Source organism: Platalea leucorodia (assembly GCF_965183815.1).
Source record: "Platalea leucorodia genome assembly, chromosome: 4".
Classification (NCBI taxonomy): Eukaryota; Metazoa; Chordata; class Aves; order Pelecaniformes; family Threskiornithidae; genus Platalea; species Platalea leucorodia.
This window is the reverse complement of record NC_138826.1, coordinates 77,242,124-77,267,768: the sequence shown is the minus strand read 5'-3', so window position 1 is coordinate 77,267,768 and position 25,645 is coordinate 77,242,124. Positions and strand designations below refer to the sequence as shown.

At 42.0% G+C, this 25,645-nt stretch overlaps 1 protein-coding gene across 3 annotated transcripts in view; it reads right to left on the bottom strand.

The window, feature by feature from the left end:
* Positions 1 to 25,645, bottom strand: part of TMCC3 (transmembrane and coiled-coil domain family 3) — a 104,188-nt gene that overhangs the window by 37,443 nt on the left and 41,100 nt on the right. Inside the window, exon 1 of one of the 3 annotated variants that reach the window (XM_082308818.1) lies at positions 10,039 to 10,160. The exons of the other annotated variants lie outside the window; for them this stretch is intronic. Coding sequence (XP_082164944.1) covers positions 10,039 to 10,116 — 78 coding nt within the window. The 5' untranslated portion in view covers positions 10,117 to 10,160. Of the gene's footprint in view, positions 1 to 10,038; positions 10,161 to 25,645 lie in introns of those variants that run through there. 3 annotated transcript variants of the gene reach the window in all.

Sequence of the window (25,645 nt, the reverse complement as noted above, 5' to 3'; positions counted from 1 at the left end):
AAGACCTTCTCATTGTCTTCACTCTTCTCCTTTTCTTAAATCTTCCTCAGGTCTTGTTAAGAAATGCTTTCACGCACTCTCATCCCCCAGCCTTCCCAAGCCTCTGGTACAAAGGTCTACCAAATCCAATCCACTTGCACAGGACAGAAGGAGCATAATACCTGTACAGATCACGGGCCCTCATCAGGGCCAGCAGCACCTGCCTGTGATGATGCTGTGTATCAGAAGGGCCTGAGTGTCACCCATTGCATCAATTCATGTGTGAAGAAAGGGTTCCACTGTAGAGACCTTCACAAAAAGCTGAGCAGGACAACAACTTAAAGAGTATGGCACACTCACTGTCAACCTTCTGGACACATTTTAGCACAACAGGAGCCTGGCAGCTACTGAATCAGTCTGCTGCCATTTACTACCTGGCTTTAAAAGAGACTCCTAAGAATATCCCTTTAACTCTTACCTTAGGAGCAGGCTGTCATCCTTCTTTTGTTCATCAAAACTGATTATTGTGTAATTTGCTCCAAAAAAAGGACTGGTTACATGTGACAAGATGTAACCAGATTTCTTCCTTAAGAAATGGGGGAGGGGGAATGAACAAAGATAACCACTTTTTCTGGACATAGAGGGAAGGGGAAGAGGAAGAAAGAAATCAGAAACCTGATGATGTGAAGAGATACTTTGCTGATCTGGCAACAAATATGAGGGACAACCATGACACAGAATTGCATTATTCCTGCCAAAACTTCTAGTAAAACAAAAGATTCCTGACATGGTAAGAGCCACACACCACCATATTATGCACATGCATCAGTAACTGGAGTAATACCAAGTACTGAAGCATTTTATTTTATTTTCAAGTCATCTGCATGGAGTCAAGAAGGGAAACAAGAAAATTACACCCGACCTCTGGCATAAATTTTTTGCCTGATTGTAGCCAAATCCAATTTTTCACACTTGCTTCAATATATCGCAGATTCTTCTTAGTGGTTTAAGTACAAACAAAAAAAAAAAAAAGAAAGGCAGATATATAACTCAGTAAGTGTCGTCAAGTTTATTTTACCAGACCAAAGAGAATCCAAAGGCATGTGCTACAGGATGCATCCTTTTCATAACCCAATGTATCAGAACATTATTGGTAAATAGTAGAATTGAGGCAGGTATGAGAAAAAAGGGTTCCAGAAGTTGATGTTTAACAAAGCTTTCCTTTGACAAAATGCCTTAACAAAAAGACTTCTCACAGGAGCAATGTACATTTCTCGCTTAACATTTTTACTGTATTAGTCACTCTCACACTAACAATATTTTATTACCTTTTCTTCCTTTGCTTTTTTTAATGTGTGCCCTGCTCCCAACACCAAGAAGCACCTCTGTCATTTCCTGGCTACTATAATTTTCAGATCTGAACTCATGTTTCTTCTAGACTTACATAAGAGAATGATAATTTATTATTTTATAATAATAAAATAATATATTGACACTGGTATGACACTCTTGACACCGATAATTCAGTGTCCACATACAGCATAAATATCAAAGTGTGGACTCAAAGGCTCCAGACCAGTACGTTCAAAATTTACTGCAGATGAAATTCTGTGTCTCACTTACAGCATCTACAACATTTAGACACTTCTCTTATTAAAACAAACAAAAGGTGAAAGAGAGACAAAGTAGGAGTGCCTCCATTCCAGGCAGAGCATGTGAAATCCCATCTCTAGTCCTCTTTCCATCACGTGTCCCTACTATCTTTACTATTGCCCTGACCGTGCCCAAAAGCTGCTGACAGCTGCCCACACCCCCACACATTTCCCCTGCCCCTCAGCCCTAGGCCAGTGAGTGAGAAAACTTGGCACTGGGAGGGATGCAGAATCTGTAAGCACAATATGACCACAGTGGGGCTGAAGGAGCCCCATGTTAGGGTGCTGTTAATGGACTTGATACAAGATAGCTCCAAGCAGCTTTGGGAAAGCTGGCAGGGTGAAGGTGGCAACCTGCAATGCTGCAGATTGGAGGAGAAGCTGCGAATGAGCGCACAGTCAAAAGTCTTCTTTGGACCTCCTTGAGTAAGGAGAGTTCCTCACACCTGATCTAGGCAACTCTTACTCAACAAGATCCATTCATTTAGTTTTTCTAACACTAAGTGTCTCTTTGAGACTAGTACTGAGTTGGATCCCACTTGGTTCCAAAGCTTCCACCTTTCCTTGCAGCTGTCTGCAGCCTTCAACCAAAGCTTCTTGTCTACTGTAATCCAAAACACAGTCAATGACCACTAGAGTCCAACAAACAGCCACCTCCTGTTATTTATTGCCTAGGAAGTGAGGGCGAAGCAGCACATCTTTGGAAGTCCTTAGCACACTTACAGTACAGTATGCTACTAAGCTGTACTGCCCTGAATTAGAAAAATGTTAAGAGTCAATTCTAATTGGCCTGTCAGTTTGATCTTTGGGCATCACTCACCTGTACAGACATGCTGGTATAAAGCAGCACATTTTCTGCATGTGTATATCATTTTGCATTTGAACAATGAGCACTAACTTAATTGTCATTTCTGTATTACATGTACCGGAATAACTTGGAATAAAAGGAGGAGTGAATGCTGTAAAACCAGACAAACTTGCTGCATCAACTTACCCTAACAAGGCTTCTCTTCCTGTCACAGTAATTCTTGTAGCGTAGCACAGAAAGCCTGCTTAGAAATTCACTTAGATTTAAAAACTAATAATCTACAGACCCCAAAGCACCGACTCCTCACATTTCCTGTAAGCTATGTTACTTGCTTTTTTGGTGGTGGTAAGCAATACCAGTTTTTTCTTAAGAATAGAGGACTTACACTTTCACCAGCTCTGCCCAATGCTTTGTCTCACCTTATAAATCAACACCTCCTGGGCATATAAACTGAATCCAGAGCATTGCAGTCTTCCCTGTCTTCAAAACACCAACTTCCACCATAATGCTTCATCTTCAACTGAAAAGCCTTGCTTTAAACACAGGATTAGCAAGTCAATAGAGAAAAAAAAAAAATCTTGAGAAGTTTGAGAAGCCAATGGTGTAGTATCTTGTAAATGCAAGTAGCCTTTTTGAAAGCCATAGTCCTATTAACTTTAACAAAAATCACATGACATAGATAATCAGAGTGTTTAATTGTTGCAATCTTTAGCTATGTACACACACTGGCTGTTCTTTTCGTCACAACCCTTGCCAGGAAACTAAACAGGTTTCCATACATTTTTAGCCAAACCCACTACAAAAGCATTTATTTACAAAACAAAAACAAAGATGAAAACCCACCCACACCATTCTGGTTTAAGCTAGATGAGACTATAATACAAACTGGAAGTAGCGTCTACCATCCTGTAAAGAACACATAATATGTAGAGAATTTTCCATAAGTCTATTCTAATTCATCTCGGATTGGTTCCATAGGCCACTGATGCCAATCAAAAGTTCCAATGGATACAGCACTATTTGGATCACGTTTTTATTTTAACTCAATAGCACAGTGTTAATTCTTTCCATCCCTACGCAACTTCTTCATCCACAGCTACTGAAACAAAAGTTTACAAAGGAAGGTAACTGTTACTACACTGTACACGGATAGGTAAACCAAGGAAAAGGTGCCTACTATAATAAAGGTTAACCAAAAAGTATTTAGAATTGATGCCAAATGTTTTATATCAAAGGCTCACTAAAGTACACCATATTCTCAGTGTCCAATACAGAGGTAACTAAGAAAATATTAGGAGCAGTGGTTTCTGTAACTTCTGCCGTCTGGAACTTTATCCAGTTGCAACACCTAAACAGAACAATAATGAAGTGGGCCGGCTCGCAATATTATTAAGCTTTTCTGGAATTTTTTGGGGACAAGGAAAAAAAAAGCCTCATTTCAGCTTTCTACAATAACAGCATCACAGCTCACAATTTGTAGATATTCTTTATACCTCAGCCAGTAGAGACATCCCTCCACTCTCATCCTTGTCCCTAAATTAAAGCTTAGATTATGTACAATGATATAAAAAAAAAAAAAAACCAAACAAAAACCACCTTAGAGGAGTTCTCACTTGCTGAGTGTCTGAAAAAGGTTAGCTGCACAGCCACAAGCCATCCCGGTGGCATACCAGGTCCCATATGTCAAGGCTTTACAACAGCAGTTTATTTTTGGCTTTGCATATTAATCCTCCACTCTTCTTTCAGACTAAAGGAAAAGCAGAAAACTATTTATCAACAGTAAAGATATTTGCAACCCTCGTTAGCAATAGCGCAAATGCTATTTAATGCACATTTCTCTATCTGGATACATAAATGAAAAGTGAGGATTATGTTTCACCATTCCCCAACGCTACATAGAAACTCATCTCCCACACAGGTCTCTACCAAAACCACACTCACTGTGGGGGTGAAGATGAAAGCTGCACGCTTGCTAACGTGCCAAAACAACTAAAACTGGACAACGGGCAGTGGCAATCCTTTTAGCCTGGACAATGCTAGACGTCAAATCCAGCCAAAACCTTAAAGGCTCAGCCTCTATGCATTGTGCCAGGTGGTGCCTAGTTAAAGCCTTACCTATGGAGGTGACGACATTAAGCAAGCCAGGGATCTAGAGCTGTTGGCATCCCCCTACATCACCACTGGCAACCTGACAGAAGGACAAAAACATGTCCTTCAAAAAGAAAGCAAACCAGAAGGTTGGTGATTTTCCCCCAGTGACCTTTTTGTTTAATATACCTGACATTTAAAAAGGCGATAATAGATAACCCAGTCCTGCAAGCAATACCATCCACTGCAATAAGGATGAATCAAAAGCACAGCAAAGGAAAGGAGACGCTGTACAATCCTTGGAGACATGAATTTTCCAGGTGGAGACCAAGAACTATGAAAGTTCTAAGTATAAAACGTCCAAACCTAAAAATCAGCTTATACCTTGAAAAAAACATGCATCCCCACTTCTACTTACTGTTTAAAACCGTCGTCTTGGGTTGGAAGGGAGAAGATGGATTGGGTGACAATACAACCTTTACACCTTATAACTATACCAAAGAGGTGCACCTTGCAGGACCAGGGGAGCACAGCAACACCATACTAAGCTGTACAGCAACAATTTCCCCCCTTTTTTTGTTTGACAACAATGAATTACATCTAACATTGATGTTTAACTTTTAGATGTATTTAATCCCAAAGCTCAAAGTATACCAAAAAGACACCAGCTTTGTAAACTTCCTAACATTCCTTTCTAGCACTAGCAAAAGAATTAAGAAGTTACAGTTTTCCAAACAGTTCTACAAGGACAAAACAATCAAAACATGATTACTGTTTTACATGAACAAACCAGGCTTTTCTTCAGTTCTAACCAGCTAATCCATCTTTTGGGGTTCACATTATAATTGTGGCTTCCCTCTCTTATTCCCAATACTCCTGCATCACGCAGCCTACTCTTTGACAGGTTTCACACAGTTCTAGATACACTGTGGATTTAAAACCAATGCTTGGAGGTCTTAACAATATTCTGTCTCATCAAATTATTTTCATCTCATGTCAAAACACAGGGGAACTGTGGGAAAAGTGTGCATACGTTCTTTGAGCACAGAATATCTAGAAGTTTGGTTACAAGTCACAAAAGCCCAGAACAAGCATTTCTTCTACAGTGATCTTTGCATTCAAAGGAACACCAGGAGATTAAATCTCCCTTTCTCCTAAAACTGTTGGTGGGGTGGTTTTTTGTTTTGGTTGGGTTTTTTTGTTTGGTTTGTTTGTTTTGGGGGCTTTTTTGGTAAATGTTTTTAATCCTTCTAGGTCCCTTTATGTTATTTCCTCTAAAGATTTTAAGAAATAAAGGGAATCCAAGGACAGATGATGAAAGTGATTAGAGGCTTAGAAAGACTTCCATATGAGGAGAGATTATTAAAAAGACTGCCTCGCTTATAAACAAGATGAATGGAAGGGACCATAAGAGAGACAGGGAAGATGAGAAGAGACATTCCACAGAATGATTTTTCATCACTAGAAAGCAAGTAGATTTCTGTATTTTTTTTTTTAACATAAGCCTTTTTTTGTGTGTATGTGTGATTATGTAAGAATCAGTTCATCCACAAAACACTGATTCTATTGCTAGTCTCACTACGGCTGAAAGCAAAAGAAGATTGAAATTAAGATTCTCTATTTCTTAATAAATAAACCACAACTGTTCCAGGTAAGTTTGGGTTTTTGGTTTTGGGGTTTTTTTTTGTTTGGTTGGTTTGTTTTTGTTTTGTTGTTGTTTTTTTTTTTAAATAAAGGAAGACTTCTTACCAGTTCAAATATAAGTCTACCACTAATAAGAGACAGTTCTGAATAGGCTCCAATGTGCAAGAAATTACGTAGTTTGGACTTCCTGCATCTCTCTCTCAAGCATCTGGTACTTGTTAAAAGCAGGACATATCACTGCATAGACTTCTAATGGGATGCAATAAAGGAACTCACATGTTTTAGTTGTATTAGAAAAGGATTTTTCTCCTATGAAGCCATATGTATAAGTTTATAATGGTGATGAAACGTGGAGGATTGTTGCACTGTAAGGGGTAAGAGATCAAGAGTGAAGACCAATGCCCTGATCAGCAGCAAAAAAATTGCATACACAGGTTTCTGAGGTCTAAATAGGACAACGTGGTGAGCATTCAGAGATGACAGCTTTAATAGAGCCTTGAAAGGCTGTCCTGACACAATGCTCTAGAAGCAAAAGTCAACACAATGAGGGATAAGTTAGCATAGCCAAGCTAGTTTGTGCATCAGGAATATTACTATTGCAATTGCATAGACCTCTACACGGACTTTCTGGCTAAGAAGCACGGTGTAGCCAGAATCTGAGCACCTCTGGTCCACCACAGTACTCACTTAAAAAACAAGTCCCTTAAGAAAGCACCATGACACCCTTTAGCTGTCCTGCAAGCTACATGCCAGCAAGAACAGTACTTGGTGCATGACAACTAAAAATGCAACCCTTCTTCCCAAATCTTGTCCTACTTCATGGCTTAGGTCCTGATTTTGAAAGATTTTGATTAGTTTTTGAAATGTTGCAGGAATTGACTAGTAGTGGGTGTGAAGCACAGTGAAGCATGACATGACTGTAAATCTATGCCCACCAAATAATATCAAAACTGTAAGGCACTGATACCATTAGGCTACAAGCAATAGTAGTTTTATGACCCACTCTGTGCTGCCATGCACAGCATAGCTTGGCTCTCTTGCGACTCATCCAAGGAAGAGAACAGGAATCCAGCCTCTCCCTCAAAATACCCTGCCTCCTTAGGCAGCAATGACTCCCCCCATTTTAAGAATGACTCAGCTGGTCTTCATTAAAGTGTTTTCTCTCTTTCAGGCACTGTGAACTTTACAAAAAATGTGACATATCGTTCATTGGAGAGTTGTTAGCAGAGCCCAGGATATCTTATACTTCAAATAGCCTCAAAGAAGAAGGTATTGAAGAGACCTGTTGCCTTACACTGAAGGAGCTTTTTAGCTGCAGCAGGAATTTGAAAATCCCTTTCCCCTCAGAGTCTACCATTTACAAACTCAGAAGACTGTATTCACAGTAAGTGGTTCTAGCACTTCTGCAAACTGAATTTGGTGATGCCTTCCTATCATATATACAGCTGCAATTTTGGAACAGTCTTCTTGCCTGTCCACAGAGAAGGCTACACTTTCTCATAAGAAAAAACCTTAGATGAGCTTGAAAGACACAGGCAGTAACCTACAGGGCTGGAGAAGCCCTTCAAAACCTGCCCACCCAAAAACTGAACTTCGTTGCCTATGTTATACAGGCTACAAGATCCAACAACTATTTTGACACCTCTCTTTCACCCAGGCTTTATTAATTGTATCTCACCCTACTTACTATACACTGTCCCTATTCTGCTGACAAAACCAACTCCAAGACTTTCTTCACACCAGCAAGTCTCCCTGGTTTGTTCAGGTTCTCTGAGCATCCTCCCATCAGCTCTGTATTGCTGTGTTCATGCTCTGCGTTGATTTTCTCCAGGAATGTTTGAGAATGGCAGCTTTAACTCCAGCTGCTCTGATGCTTTTTATTCAGTCTCTAAAAGAAAAACAGCATCCTGCTTTCTTGCTTCTTTCCTACACAATCCCATCAGCTGTTGCTGCTCCAGCTTCTGACCATTTCCATCCCCCCAGTAAGAGGAATGTTGAAGTTATCCAGGCAATTTACCCAGGAAAAATTCCTATTTGCCCAGAATAAGCACAAATAGATTTAACACAAGCTCTTACCATGATCTGGAACATAGAACCTACTGCTACCACCTCTAGCAATTATATTATAAGTTCTGTGATATCTGACACAACTTGTAAAGCCCAAACCCTGGAGCAATGTAATTACACACAACTCTACAAACTCATTAGAGAGTTCTATTTCCAGTTCTCATGGTTGCAAGAAGGGAAGGAGAGGCTAATCCTGATGAAAAGAAACCCCAAATCAGATAAAAGCCCATGCTTTCATAAAATTGTCTTAAGCATGAGGGTTTTTTTTATTTTTCAACACATAAGTCCAACACGCAACACAATGTTAGCCATGATACTTTATGCTTTTAAGCAGATCAGCTGGACTATAGAGCGGAGGCTTCAGGTTTAACTCTTTAACATACCAAAAATCATCCTTGAAGGTATGCCACTTTCTTCCATAGCCACAGTAAGCTAGGTAGCGCATTATTCTTACAGCAAGAACAACGAAGAAAAATCACTTACTTCAACTTGCAAAAAAAAAAAAACAAACCCAAAACCAAAGGAAATACATAAAATTTTTAACTGGGTTATGACTAGCATGTGCACCCGGATTATGGTATGAAAAGCATTGTAGACCCCAGTAGTAAAGGTACAGTGTATAGGGTTACCTATTTTTAAAACATGCCATTATGCAGCAACAATCTGAAGCACATCATCTCCTTTCTAGCATGGTCAATTCACGGGCTGGAGAGATGGAAAGAATGGCTAACATGCAGTACAGGAAAAAAAAAAATAACAAAACAAAATAAAAACAACCCCAACAATCCTCTCCCCCCAAAAAACAGTCTTCCTTCACAAATAACTAATCCCTACGCTTCAAACTGTAAAGCTCATTTATTGACACATGCAGGATCTCATCTATGGCACAGAAAATAGAATTTCTGCTGATATCCCAAGTCAGCTAGAGCAACCTTCTTTTTCTTCACGTCTTTCTGCAGCGCACGGGAAGAAAGAGCTATTTATTTTACACCTGTTTGAGCTGAGCATTTAGGTAAGAATTTGAAATCTGTGCATAAACTAGAGAGCCAAATACCTTCATCACCGTGACATTCACCACAAAGGCTACTAAATATATTAAAGGATCACAAGCATTGCCCATACATAGTTATCATACATGGTACAAACAAACCATCAAAAGAGTAAGATCAAGAAAGATGAACTTGCCAGCAGACCACAAGAAAAACTATCCCATAACACCATACTCATGGATATACAGTATATTCTTACTTTATCTCTAGCACACACAGACACACCTTTTCTGTCGATCTCCTTCCCTGCCACAACCCTCTTCTAAGTAACTTCAGGAAGGGAACTGTAATCATTCTCTGTTGCTAGATACGATCACCCGATCCACAGTTTATTAAACAGAGACCTTGAGAAACAGGACCAAAACCAGATATCCACCGGTGTGATCTAGACACAGAGTCACTTAATTAAATCATCAGCGCTGTTGACTTTGGTGAGTAAGGTTTCTATTACTCTCACCTCCAACTAGTTTCTATTGCGGATCTATCTTGAACATCGGTTTCTGTTATATCAACAAGCAGTTTAATTTCATTTTCTTGTACCAAAGAGTATTTAAAGTAGGAATACGGGAAAAAAAAAAGGGGCACAAATAAAAAACTTCCTTTAGACCGACAACGCAGCAAACGTGGAGACCTCTTGGGGAACAGGTTGGTAGTTGCCTTTCGGCACCCAGCCCCACCACCCTCGCCTCCCCGGGCCGCCTGCTTCCAAGGGTGGCTCCGACAGCCCTTTCCGTGCCCCCACACGCCTTACCCGCGCCTTGCAACGCCGGTGCCGCTCCGGGTCCGAGTACGTCCTATCCACGGCCAGCGCCGTGTCGCTGCCCGGCATGCTGCCTCACCGCCGCCGCCTTCCCCTCAGCGGTGCCCGCCAAGAGCCCGCGCACAGGTAAGGGTCCCGTCAACGGCCGCCCAACCGCCAGCCCAACGGCCGCGCCACTGAAGGGGCTCGCAGCTGCCACCGCGGTGCGGGAGGGCCGGGCACGCCCTCCGGGCGTGCCCGGCCCTCCCGCACCGCGGCGGCAGCCGCTCCGCTTCTCCTCAGCCGGCGCACCCGCATTAACCCCTCAGCGCTCCGGCTCCCGCCGCAAAGGGGGCGTTGTGGCGCCTAACGGTCGGGTGGTGAGGGAGTCGGGGCTGTGGTGTTCCCCCCCCCCCCCCCGCCTTCGAAAAAGGGAGGACGCCTGAGGGGAAAAGAGAGTGGGAGCGAGCTTTAGCCAGAGGGAGTAGGCCATAAATTGCCCTTTTTTCTTTTTTTTTTTTTTTTAAATTTGAAGCTGGGGCAAGGATGATCTCCCAGAGGTATGGCTGGACAGAGGGGTGACAGTCCCATTCCTCCTGTGGACAACCGCTGGTTTGGTTCAGCTCCAGCTCTTGGAGGGAGTTACCATCAAGCGGCCGTCTCGACTTCTGTTAAAAGAAATCTAGACCCTCTGGCTACAGTGAAACCTCACCAAACATAACAAATCCTAGAGGTTCAGAAGCCCAGAGAGGAAAGAAAGGAAGAAACCAGAAGTATTAAGTATGTTGTCATTTTAGGGCAGATTCACTTGTAAGGTTTAGACTGTTTGCGGCAGCATGGACACAGCTGAGTGCTGCTGCTGGGAAGCCCTTGGTACCTAGAGGCTTCCACAATAAACATGTTATAAAAATCCTGTCAAACCAACTAAGTAATCAGGGTCTGCATTTTCCAAAGTGGTCAGTGGAGCATCGCAACCAATTCAGTGCCCATTTCTGCCCATTACACGTACGAGATAAATCCTTCAGCATCCTAGCACAGGGGAGCTTCAAACCGTACTTGTGAACACCCAAGGAAAACTTGTTTTCCAGGGCATGCATATGCCAATGCACTTAAATTCCTTAATTATTATTAAAAAATTAAAGTTGAGCAGAGTTCCTGACTGATTTTTGCATTTATCTTCAGAACACCTATGCTGCGGAATGCATTTAAATCAGTATCACTTAACACATTTTAAACTACTGGAAAGCGTAACTAGAATACTGTTTTTATAATCACTCATTAAACTGTACAGATGTACTTTTTTCTTTTCTGAAATAAATAGAACAGTTGGGTTACCACTTCTGCCTCGTTACACCAAGTACATCTGGAGCTCCTTCAGACTGACTCCCTTGCAACAGCAGCAGGACTTCACCTTTTAGGTAGAGGTGTTCCGATGGTCATGCATGAGTCACGCTGCTTGTCTTCTCTAGTTGGAGACAGCAACAGTCCCAAGGCATGTGCATATATAAACATACACAAATCAACACAGCTAACTATCCGGGGGGGGGCTTGCAGCTTTTAAAAAATATTTCCCGGACACGATTTACATTTTTATTGGAATCTTCTGTTCTGAGACACCACTACTATCAGAGGTTAATTATCTGACACAAGGGCCTCCTTGGTGTTTTCCCACAATGAGGTCTTCAAACATGAATGACCTGAAATTCCAAAGTAGAAATAAATCCTAGACCTCATCCTCTTGGCAGGTGTTCCTTCTTCCACTCTAACACCAATTTTTACAAAGTTATCCCAAATTAAGTAGTGACCGGGTTTACTAAGGGAAGCATTATTTGCCCAACGTAACCAAACTAGCACAGGATACCTGCGCACAGGTGAGGACTTGCCATCCTTCCTATGCTTCTTATGTAGCTGAATGAGATAGCTGAAGTTGGAAGGCTGCTGGGAAAAAGCTTTAAAACAGGAATTGGATTTCTTCAGTCCTTCAGCTCAGACGTGAAAGTAAATTCATGACTCAAAATGTGCCAGAGGGTGGGGAACTCTGGAGGTAAAGGTCAGTAAGAAATTAAACAGGCAGGTGGTGTGGGTTTGGGGTTTTCACTGAAGTCGTAATTGCACATTTCCAAAGGGGACTGTGCAGTTTCCAGCACCTAGGATGAAACATCCTTATTTCCGCAGAAACTTTTCAGGGTTTTTTTTAAGCCTTGCCAGGTATAGTTGATCAAAGCATAGAGAGGGTAAGTAGCTGGAAAACAGGCACATAAAAGGGTTCAACTGCTTGGCTCTTTAGTTAATACAAGGCTTATTATAAATCATAGTTTATTCAAAAGTTTAAGAGTTTTATGTAAATAATATCAGCTTTATTTAAATAATACCAGCAGACTAGCCAGAAAATGATGAAACTTCTCTTCAAGATGAAAAGAGGCAGGGATGTGCAATATATACTTAGAGGTATATCCTGCGTGGTTGGGCTCAGTAGCCTTAGCATACATACTAATATATTTACGAAGAAAGCGCTCTCTCCTAATGTAATTTCTAAGAAGAGAGGATAATACGGTTAGTCTCATAAGACCTCGGTGTGGCATTAGTCACACCTTCCAATCAAGCCTGCGGATCCGTTTGCTTGGGCGCCGCTCTCAGCGGTGGCAGTTACTGCCACGCGTACCAGCAACAACAGCTCCCATGTCCTGCACCAGCAGCGAAAGCCCTGGCACCGGGCGGTCCCTGGAGGAGCTGTGACCACGGGGCAGCGGGCTGGGCAACTAGGAACAACTGCGGCACACAGCAGCAAGTTATGGTGGAGCAGAAATATCTGCTTGGGTAGAGGCACCTGTCCCACAGCTCAGGAGAGCCCTTCCACACAAGCTGAACTAGGAGCTGTTGCCATCTCGGCAGTCTCTGCAGGTGCTGCGCTTTGCAAACATCTCAATAAATGGTTCTTTTCATATGTTGGAGTTAAACCATCTGTGACTTCAGAATGTAAGTCTGGTGTACATCAAACGATGGCGCCACGCAATTCTCTGGCCAAAGGCTGCTCTTTTCCCGCTTTGTTTTTCCCCCTCACACATGTGCTGCTAGGCCCTTCCTGGCCTGTAGCAGGAGCAGAAACAGTTATCCTATGGCATGCTTGCGGAATACATTTCATTTTGCTTGGCTGAGCAAAGACAACTCCCCCTTCTCTCGCACACGTAGCTGGTGTGTACAGCCCGCCTTCCCCACTCCAAAACAGAGAGATGACTCCCCGAACGTGGCAGAATACTGCACAGCGCAGTACTTCTGACAGCCTCACCAGGTACTTCTCTCACTGTTATTTTCAAAAGCCCCCAGAGTTTCCATAAATGCTCTTCCCACGCACTGCACCTACTCTCAGCTGAACCTTCAATGCACTAAAGCAAATCCTTCCAGATATTGGCAGGAGCGTGACGCTGGACTCACGGTGACACAGATAGAAATGGTAGCCCATAGATGAATTCTCTCATCCTTTGTTCTTCTCACAAAGTATTTTTTAAATTAATTTCTATGGTTTAAATTAATGATAAAAGCATTAAACCATCCCAGCCATCCATTGCGTTAATTTTAAAGTTCAAATACCTCAAAATCCCTCACTGACTGCCCAGCTGTCCTTAGAGGCACAGAGTAATTTCATCCTTTTCCAGTGCTTTCCGTCACTTCAGCATGCTGGCACAACCCACAATGCTTAACTCGTGACATTTACATTATTTTGCCTACCTGTTTAAAGTGACCTTTTAAAAAATAATGCCAAGTAGGAATGGAAAGTCTAGTTAGACTTAAGATCACTGTACAAGGGCATACACTACTGTAGTCAGCTTTCAGAGGGACAGACATCAATATTGGGTTTGCCTGCATTGCCCTGTTTTAGGAAAATCCAATCCCTGGAGGGGCAGCGGAGGCACTGCCCAAAGCAAGCCTGTCCGGTGGAGCCTGAGCTTTCTACAGACAACTCCTCTCTCACTCTTCCCCGTGAAAGCTGCATCTGTGCCATCCATTTCCCGCTGCGTGGCCCCACGGAGCAGACACAGCAGTCCCACCTGCGAGGCATGAATTATCTATACTGACTTATGTATAGGCCATGGAGGGAGCAGAAGCGGCAGTGGTGACAGTGGGATTACTTAGCAAAACCCAACTCCCACACGATGTCATCCCATAGATGGGGTCGTGCACACACGCTGGGAAGTAAGCGTCACAATAAAGGAAACCTTTATGGAGATGGAAGGCATGGAAATCCTATCATTAGGAGGCTGGCTTGAGGCTTGGCCCTGTTCTCTTCCCAGTTTTATCATGAATCTGGATCTTGGCGATTTATTTTACTTCTTTGGACTTCCACTTACCACATTTGTAAAAGGAGAAGCACAGCATATCCTTCTTCTGTGGAGAACCTTGAGCTCTCCAGAATGTTGTTATTATTAAATGCTGTGTTCTGATGTTTTTGGGAGAAATTAAACATACAGTGTCAAGTGTATATTTCAAAGGCACAATCAGGAAGAAGGCGAAGGTCCCTTTTTCCACAATGGTAACATCTGTACTCTAAACAGGATACTGGGGCTTCTTATGAGAGACTTTTTATCATGCCCTCCAAATCTTTTTCCAAAAGCTTGTAGCAACCAGCCTCCGGGGAAAAGGTCTATGTGATGACAGACTTCCAGTGCCATTTCTAAATCTGACGGCAAATGGGACAGGGCTGAGTGACGTCGGTCTTGCAGTTATCTGTGAGCACACTGTCACGGTTCTCAGTTTATCTGCCAAAGCATGAGCCTTTCACACCCACGGGAAAGGAGACACTCCGCTTGTCTGTTCCCAGCACAAACTACCACGGGATCACACTGAGACTTACACATTGCGTTGCCAAGCTGTGACGTTCATTCAGAAGATGTTGATAAACATTCAGATATCCAAGTAAAATTTTAAATCAACTCCTCTCATCCCCTGTCCTCTCCTCATTAAAAAAATGTTTTATGTGCTTTCAGGATATAACAGCTATGGACACTGTGTGAGGACCCATTTTCTACACAGCAAAAAACTCCCAAACTAAGACTGTCATCGTGTATTAGTGAGATGCATTGATAGGGGGTGAAGGACAGAGAAGCAAGTGAAAAATTCCAGTTGAGGGTAACAGAAGTTCTCCCTCTTCTCCCTTTCCCCTGCCCACCTACTGTCCTCTGTCCCTTGCTGTCTGATGAGAGGCAATTTTAAGCCTTTCCTCCTTCTCCTACAGCCTAGAGAATTTCTGCTACATGATTCCTCATTGCTGCTGCTGAGCGACAGCAATAGCGCAAATAGTACCTACAGGATGGTGGCAGTGTTTTGCATTTCAAATGCTGTGAATACGAACCATCTTTTTAGCAGAGCTGAATGCCAGCTGTTCGGTATACCCAAGAACTTGCCCGAAGCCCAGCTATTTACATTAAAGGTGACCCATGTTGCAGAGCCAAGTACAGAATTCCCCCTCGGGCACTGTGAATGGTTGCTGCTCATCAGCTTACAAATTTTCTTCTGCCTCATAGTATGTGACTTGGAGCCCTTCTGGGAATAAGTGTACTCAGCTTGTCTGTCCCGAATCAGCCGCTTTGATGTTGCCATGAGGTATGCAGGACCAACAGCTGCAGCCTGTTGGCGCATAAAGGTGTACCCCATTCCAAAACACGAACGTGAACTTGCATCCAAACCGTTCAGACTGCAGCCAGAAGACAGCCAGCCTGAATCTCCTATTACTGCATATCCTGGTGGTTCCATCAAGTGCCACCTTTTATCCCAAATTAAAACAAATAAGCCGAAACCTCAAACTAGACATAGCCCATGAGCACAAGAATTGCTCTCAGGATGTGCCACTTCTACCCACTGCTCGGAGAAGTGCATGCAGCCCCGGTGAAGTGGCACGTAGCTGGGTAGCTGACATCTGAGCTCCTAAAGGCTCTGTAAGTCAATACACCACAGCTTCCACCCTACTGCTTTCTGGCTGTAGCTTCGCAGACATCCCAGCTCGGTTTGTGGCCGATGGTTGGACACAGAGATTGCAGATTGTGCTGGATAAGGAACCTGTCAGTTTTATTTGTCTATGAAGCGCATTGCATGGTTGTGGCTCTGTATAAGTTATGTCATGCTAAATGTGTGACATCAATTATTTCCGTATCAAGAGACAATGTCAAATGCAGGATTAGGACTTCTTTGCCAGTCAACCAGAAAACACAGATGGGTTATGAGAGGATGGAAAAATTAATGATTATACAAGTAAGCCTACACCTCTCCCTGGTGAGTGTTGTTAAAACGCAGCAGCCCTTTGGGCTTCACTGCTGCAACCCTCTGTCTACAGAGATGCAAGTTACAGGGACGTGAAGCTCAAGTACCCTCAGCACTATCAAAGTCAACCACCTACAAGTCATCTAACTGTGGTTCTGCTAAATCTAATTCAATGCAATATGAAAGCTTTCCTTTAAAACCAGGTGAACAAGGAAGTGCGTGAAGTCAGTTACCTGGTGGGTTAACCAGGCATTAATAAAAGCCATTAGATAGATATGGTTAAGAGCCCATTTAAGATGAGTGTAATAAAACCAGAAAGCTCCTTCCAGTTTATTTCTCAATCTGCCAGACCTAAACATATGACATTCAGCTCTGATCCAGGTGACAGGGACTTGAAAGATTAATATCAACTAAGCAGAAAAGCCCAAATGCCCCTATGTTTAATTGGCATAAATTTTCCAAGTGCCTCATTTTCACAACAAATATTTTAAAGGCAGCAAATTGCAAACAAAAAAACACAGCGTAGCATAGGCATTTGCATTACACTAAGGAAATTTGTATCAACCGTCATTTAAACACTCCCTTTACCCATCTAAATATAGTAATTTATCAAGGAGCAGGTTCTGGGTTATTACTATGTATTACTATATAATTCTACAGGATAGTTTTCACTGAATAAAGTATTTGCTGTATTTGCTTCTTGGCTGAATTGCTAACAGGTATTACATTCATTTTACTTTCATTTTATAATGCTTTTTATGGAAAAAATCCAGGTCCCTTGATTAAAGTTTTGCCAATTGCTTCAATATGCAAGGCCTTTATCACATATTTCTGCATATTCCACAGCAAAGTCACTCACTACGACTATCCCAAAGATAGGGGCAGAGCTTCATAACTTCCTGCATGTAAGTATTAACAATATCAAACTGCAGCACGAGTACGCATACGTTCTTGTATCAGAACTATATAATTATGACTATTGGAATCATGATTTAGATTGGAATTTAGATTTAGTAAGTTCAGACATGCGACTAGTTGACCATGGAGACAAGTGGTAAGATATAACATGATTCCTATTTTTAACTATCCTGGTGCTGTCAGATGCTTCAGAGTAGTCTGTCAGAGAATACAGATTTTATGCAGAAAAAATAAATCCAAATTTTTAACATATACTCATGCTCACCCTTCTGGGCCTTTTAAAACCATAATTTCATAAGCTATTATTCATTACAAAATTTTGGGGACAATTTTTGAAAGATTTAAGTCTTCTGCTTTCTTCTTGTACAGCCAGTGAAATGTACAAGATATCATACAGTACAATTTTCTTATCCCTGGGACCTGAGTTTCAGCAGGAATATATAAGCAGCTTATTTTGCATTGTTTTTGGAAACTGTAGCAACACAAGGTAGAGTCCTAGCATTTCAGGGGAGTTTCCCCCTGAAATTCCATGAATGGAAAATGTTACCGCATGAGATCACTAGAAAACAGAACGGCAGAGATACAACATTTCCAATAAAAATTCGTATTCTGCTGTACAGTAACATAACTTTCTGGAACAATACTTTTTCTCCCAGCATAACTGTAACTGAGCTTTTCTTACTAAAGTTATATCCATGAAGGGCAGGATTTCTTTTTCTTTACCTTCTTAACCAATAGAGCTATGTTGATAAAGCATTTATATGTAAAGCAATCCTAAGGCAACAGAAGCACAGAAAACCTCAGTGTCCGCAGACGCCTGACAGCACTGCAGAAGACACCCTGCAGCAGCCAGCCAGCTCTGCGGCTGGAAGAAACTGAAACCCCCCTGCCCTTCCAGTGCCCACCGCGTCCTCAGCCCTGCCCATCACCAGCCAGCCTCAAGCATCCCTGAAAGATGAAGCTGTCCCTCTTCCTGCCTGAAAAAAAAAAAAAAACCAAACAGTTTTGGCAGCAGGGTTTGGGTTGGTCTGATCTGGAAGGTCGGCAAGTAATTGCCTCTGCTCAAGCTACAAGCAACTCCCCACTTCTTTTTTTGTAACCACCTCAGGCCAACAATTTTACAGATGTCAGACATATTTTTGAAGCCCAGTATAGAGGCATGAGATTATCAACAAGAATCTCGCAGGCACATGCTTACAAATCAAAACAGAGGAAAAAACTGTCATAATTATAGGTTTACTAGTGAAGCTGTTCTTTTACAATGTTGCCTTAAATTTGTGTTTGTGTGTGTATCTCACACACATACACAGCCTTATGAACAATTTTATTTGAAGTATTACAAGGGGAGAAATGGAATGTTCCAGTTTTCCTATTCTGCTAATAAAGATTAATTATTACGTGTAGGTTTTGAAACGCTTGTAATTAGGAGCCTTAGTAGAAAGCACTAGAGCAATATATAAACTCTGATAGCAACATAAAAACTCTAATAGCAACACGGTATATATTATAAGTAATTAAGAATTCTAGGGCCCAGGCATATAAAAGTTACGACCAAGTAGCACAGCCGAGGAGAAGTTGTGTTGCACAAATCAAGACAAACCCTTCAGGAACAAGTAGTATTGCAAAGACACAGGACACGAAGGGAAAGCGCCTACCTTGCAACTCACTCTGACGCTCTCCAATTCCAGCGATTTTCAGCACCTCAAATGCACACGTCTGATACAATTACGAAACAACAGAGAATATTCTTCTTCAACACTCACCAAAACCTTGCATTTCTTTCAATGAAGGGTTGTCTTATTTCTAAACGATACATTTTCTCACATTTTCTATCTTTTAAAACAACATATCACAAACCTTTCACTGTTTGAAAACTTAACAGGAAAAAACTCTTCAGAGAGGGGTTTTTTTCATTTTCCATTTCACTTATTTTTAATTTCTGCCACAAGTTTTCATGAAAATAACCTCTCATTTTCCAGCAGTTCTGTTTTGCGCCGCTGAAACTCTAGGCATGGTTTGAGGATTTGCTTAAGCTGAAAGGCACAGTTGTGCCTTGGCTGGTAAGCAAAGTCGCCCTGGCCACATACCTGCAGCTCTGCTGTAACCGCACAGAGAGTGAGAGCAACCAGCTGCAAAAGGGCGCTGCCTGCATATGCCCCTGTCGCGTAGATAAAGAACCATCCCAGCTACAGGTGGGGCCTCCTGGCAGCACAGCCACCGCTGACATCAGCGGCCTTGAAACTACGGGCAGGGGAAGGTATCGGAGGCCCCAGGGCCATAAACAGAAATGGCCGGTTACTGATACCGACCTGGAAGCAACCCATGCGAGCTGCTCACAGGCAGTGGCCTATTTATACTATGTACTTAAGCTGCAACAAAATCCACTGACCGCTTGGGTGCCACTGCTTCAGAGTTAGTATGTAGAATTGATGACTGGTAGCCTGTAATGCTACGTGTGTATGTATTATCAGGGCAGAGAGATGTACCTTTAATGCCTGTGTTTGGTCTAGTATCTTATCCTTGAGGCTGGGTGGTAATTTTGATGCAACAATGGTAGAGCTGGTCAGAGAACTGATCCAGGTGAAAACTACTTCTGCCAAAACAAAATACATTATTAGATTGCAAAAACACATACGGATTAGTTTCATAAGCTCCCCCATCTGACTGGCTGCACAGCTCCTCAAGCCGTGGTGTTGATTCAGGGAAGCGGGCAGGCAATCATGCCTGAGGGCAGAAGGCAGAACCTAGCAGAAGTCAGAAGTCAGGAGTAAAGTTGATCATGCAATCACATTCTTAGTTGCCAAGCGTTTAATTGTGTCATAGCATGTTGGGTACGTTTGTATCCAAAGACTCTCAAAATCAGTATACTGTGGATCTTTATAAAGGTTAATTATCCTTGTAAAAGATATGGATACAGTGAGGATACAGTCAAATGTTAAGCCATCTAACGTTTATGGAAATCTGTAAAAGCATGGGCACCCCAAAATGAACTATTTAACCTTTAAAATGAACTATTTTCATATTTTCTAACAGAACTTCCATAACAGTATGATTCATTCAGGCTTCGGAAAAATAACAAACAGCTTCATCCAAGCAAAAACCTATCAGGAAGCTTCAGAGTGAATCTTCTGGTGAAGTTGAGATCAGCAATTATGAGAGTATCATAATACCAGCTGCTGAAATTATGATGAGGGAAAGATGAAAACTAACAGGACTGCCTGAAGGACCAAGAATAATGCAAATGTGGCATTAGAACATCTGTGGAGATAAAACATCTGAGGTATGCAAACTATTATCTGCTTTGCTAGGAAAGGGAGAAAATCTTTATATATAACTAAGCGACCCAGCAGGAAAGCTATGCTCCTCTTCTCTAGGAATGTGTCGTCTCCAGGGGATGCCTCACTAAATCTGTATAAAATTTCCTCTTGCTACTGATAATGAAATTTCCTTTAGTTATCTGGACTCCGTCTGGTCAGTACCCAAAACCATAATGTATTTATTTTTCTAAGGCACCCAACAGTAAAAAATAAGGGCTCATCTGTACACAACTCAGCTTCACTGATGCAGAAAAGAAGTAGATAAGCTCAACTAAATCAGCAGGGAATTCTTGCATTCCTCTGCAGTGAATGGAGACAGGCAGCAGAGTAAACATTTGAAAGTTAAACAATGTCTCTAAGCATTTAAGTAGTTTAAAGTGAATCCTTTTCTTCAGGTGAGAATAAAAACAAACAAATGTTTAGTAACTGCTCTCAGCAAGACATTTTTAGCCCATCTAACAAAATCATACAGCGATTTAAAACCACAAGAGATTAACAGACCCCAAATCAGCAGGTTTTTCCCCTACAAGGGTGCTTTCTGTGTACGGATACTTTTTTTTCTTTCCTCTTACCATGCACAGAGCTAAACTCCCTGCAACTTGTTTGCATTGCAAGAAACCTCTTTTTGACTTGATTCCCCCAAAATTTCCTAACGCAGCCCTCTTGTTTCCTTTCGTAACTTCTAGATCTACACACATACAAACGTGTGTTGGTAAACACGTGCACATGAGCATTTCCCCCTCCCCTAGTTTTCCAATATTCCTCAGTAGCTGTGAACGACACTTCCAGCAAACGAACCCCTACTATTTTCAACGTGTCTTTATACTGCGCCGTAATCCCAGAAATAAGAAAAACACAAGACAGAAAACTTTGACGTTAAAAATACATTGCTCAAGCTATCTTCTCTTTGTTCATTAGGTATTCTACAGACATGCAGATGTATAACCACACATTATTAATTTATGCCTCCCCAGTGCTTACAGCATTTTACAGGCAGAGCGAGCAGTTTACATGTGGCACTGCGCGGCGCGTAGGGGGAACACCCACATTGTGTCTTCTTGACTTCAGCCTGCCAAAAGGCTGAGCAGTTGTCAACTGGTCACTGTGTTGGATGGAGAGTAAATAGTAAAATAGGGCAGTGGGAAGAAAGTTAACAGGAGTTTTTGGGGCTTTTTTGAGAAGGGATGTACCAATCTTGAAGAGGACATTTTTGTCCCAAGAAGAAAAAAAAATAAGTGGACCTGTTTGCACGTTACGGGTTGACTGGAGAGGTTTCTGAGCTGTTTTCTAGTAATTAATTCTTGCAACAGATTTTTAAAATGTCCTAAATTAGGACAAACCTTTTAACTTCTGTGAGCATTACCAATTTTCAACAGCTAAGGACCCTCCCAAATCTCTTCTGTTGTTGCCGATGGGTTTTAGTTCAATAAATTGTGGACAGCCATTAAAGTAGAGAAAAAAAAAAATCAGTCCCGTAATTGGAGCGAGCAAGTTCTTCTCATGTTTTGCAGAACTATTCAAATAAGATGCAGCATCAGTGTCTGTAGTTTACTACAGTCCTGCTGGAGGTGTGCGATAAAATCTTGCTTTCAGCCACTAGTAAATTTGAAATTCTTCTCACCACAAATTCTGTGGCACTTGGATACCTTTGAATGTCAGATATGGAGCCCTCAGTGACACTTACTTGTGTGTGTCTAGCTATTTCAAGCTAGAATTTATATACATAAATACATATATTTATAGATACATACATATACATATATAAAATAGAGAATACGCAATAGCATCATTTCTTGAATCACAAGTATGAGAAGCTGTATGAAAACTTGCAGTTTTAATACGGAGCAGCTGCAGTGTTTTCATATTAACAGGTCGGCTGCAAGCTAGCAGGAGCACTTCCACCAGGAGAGTGTCTCAGGAGGAGAGAAGAAATACATAATTTGTTCTACCTGGCTTTTCCTAATTCCATCTACTAGGATTTCATTGAATGAGCGCAGAAAAGCTACCTAAGAACCATATACACGATGAGAGTTTTTTCCCCATAAGAAATTTCTGAAATATGTCTCTAGGTTTCTGCATGTATGTTACCTCTCTGATTCAAATCTAATGATAGTAATTAAACTGATTTTGATCACCAAGGATTTGATCAGCATGTAGTGCTGCTGCTTAGACATATGGGGACTCCTCCACATGAGACATCACAATTTCATTAGACCTTGTGGATCACGCTGTCAGTACTGGTCAGCATCAGTCTCTGGAGCAGCTGTGGCAGAGTTTACCATGTAGGTGAGATACATGTTGCAATGGATACTGGGGGCTAATTCTTTGTACTTTGAATTTCATGTAGTTTTGCAAAAACACTGATGTATTTATGCAAGTACTTTGAAGAATATGCTGACCTTGTCAGATCCTGTGGCACCTAAGAGAGAACATGGAAACCATTTTCCAGGTTTTAAAAACGCACACATACAAGTTACTGACTTAATTTTTGGCCAACAGCTCTTCCGTAAAGTTATTTCAGAGGCACACTCATATTTTACGGAATTATCCATCACTCAGGGCTATAGTATGTGCATCATTTAATAAAACTTAATTTTCCCTGGATAGTCTACTTGGTCTTTTTACTTCATTTTTAATCTGTCTTTCCTTAAAAGAGATCTGAAGAGTATCAAGGTGAAGTGCTAACAAAATAACAGAAAAAAAACGCAGAGATAACTTTCAGATATGGCCACAGCACTAACACTGCTAAACAGGGAGTGTGAAAGGCCTCCCGCTGCAATCTTTTGTTAATATTCAACCTTGATCCTTCTGCATCCTTTGATTTTGTGACTTACTTGAAAGACTTGACACACACAGGCATCTTTCAAATATCACTCTGAAGGAGATATATATATATATAAATAAATTGTTTATAGCAGTTGTGCCTTAATATAATACAAACAAATACATCTAAGTGATACTATTAAACAAATCAGAGATGACACTGTTCCCAGAACAGAACGTCTTGAGCTCTCTCTGCGCTGGGCTCCAGATGACCGTCAGGGGTATCGTTGCGTGTTTTCGCACAGGATGAATTTCACCCCTCAGACAGTTTCCAACCAATCTCATTTCTGTCAGCCTCTCTGAAAGATGGAAGACAGTGGATGGATGCGGTAGATGAATTTGAAATAAATCGTAAGGAAGATGGATGTTGTTAACTGGGTGTCGTCTTCTGCTGAAGGCTGATGCCTCAGCTGTGTACTGATGGAAATTCTTGTCAGCACAGATGGTTTGTTTTGGCCACGCTATGTCATTTCAATGTTATAATAATAACAGAAATTGGAATATTTTGTGGCAGCAACCAGGTTTCAAGGGAAGTTAAAAGGCTGTGGGCACTGAGAAAGTTATAACCAATACTAAGCACCGTAACAAAACTCAGCAATCTGCTGTGTAGGTGATACTGCAAGACACACAAACGCTTGCCTGAAACAATCCACCTCATCTGTTGGCGAGCTGTAATCCAGCAGTACCATGTTTTACATTTGCCCTGAGGTGAGAGAACTCAATGTAAACAATCTGCTCATACTTGTCAACATTCATCTTTAAATGTATATTGATAACTGGAAGCCTAAAAAAAAAAAAAAAAATAAAACCAGTGTGCAGTGCACACGTTTCAGCTGCAGCTCCAGCAAAAAGAATGTTTTCTTGTCCCAGGCGGAGGACAGAGAGCACTTTCTTTCAGTCTGACATTGCTTCCTTTGCCATGGAGTTACGCATCTGATCCTTCCTCCAGCAACAGCAGAGGAGGAGAAGGAGGCTGGGGTGGCAGATGTCACCTACCGTGTCCTTGAGGAGCTGACACGCAGGCGTGCATCCTGCTCTGTCCACTCGTGGGGTGGGGGAAAACTCTGCCGAGAGATATTCTTGCCTCTGCTGACATGACATGATAAATTCTTAAGCTATTTTTTTCCTGTTAAAATCTGCCTGTGGCCTTATTTACTAATGCCAGTTACCCTGGATAAATGCCCAGCAAGGACTGATGCGCACCAGTTCATCTGTGGAAGAGAAGAGATGGACCTTCAGTAGCTCCATCTTGCTGTTACTGTTTTTCAAATATTTTCAGATGTTACACTGCTTGTACAGGACCCCGGGGACTGTCACGGGAAGTTACTGAGGCACATACGTTTTTGTAACCCTTCTCCAGGTGCATTTTTACGAAATGGAGACAGGGGTGGGGACAGGGGAACAGACTCAGCAGCTGAGGCTTACTTGGAGGCCTTTACCCAAGAAGCAGAGACAAATCCTACATAAGAAGCTGACAGACAAACCAGGAGAGCACGTGGTACTTGGCGCTTGCTCTTGTGCAGGATGGAACAAGATTGGAAGAAGGTACCTAAAACACTTTGACAAAACTTTCTTGCTTCACAGGCAGCCTCCTGAAACAGCTGCTACCTTCGCCTTCATCCATATTTTCCAAGAATCGAAATAAAGTGCATAGCAATAGGAAAGGAAATCTGCAGTAACCTTTCACATCCCCAGGAGCAGGAATATGCATGAACATACTATTATGCCTTAAAATTTTTACGTAACTCGAAATGCCTGTGTAGCCCGCAACAGGTCATTTACCTCACAAAAATCTCAAATCCCTTTAAAGCTGAAGACATTAACGAAACTGTGAACCAGAAAACCATTTCTATTGATTTTTGTTTCCCCTGTCTGCTGTTGCTGTAAACATGCTTCTCATTCAAAAGACTTATTTTTAACCCATGCGTTGCACCATCATCTGGACACACGAGGAAGAGACAGCGATAGGATGTGGAATAGCACAGGGTAGGAAGCAGCAGTATGGGAAGAGCAAGAGAGGAGAGAGGGAAAACTCGAGCAGTGGCTATATGCTTGCATTTTTCAGAGCAACAGGCATGTTGGTTTTTTAATACACCATCACCCCCGCTTTAAGTTCCCTGGGGAACACGCTAACTGCTGAGAGCAGCCAGTGAGACACGGCAGCACCACCCGGCACGCTGACCTGCGAAGTCCCCCCGGGAGTCCATCCATCCTCTGGGGGGGTGCAGCGGGCTGCGCAAGTCCCACAGCGGCCAAGAGAGGGTTAGGGCAGGTTACAGGGTCCGTTAGCTGTATACCACCATGCTTGG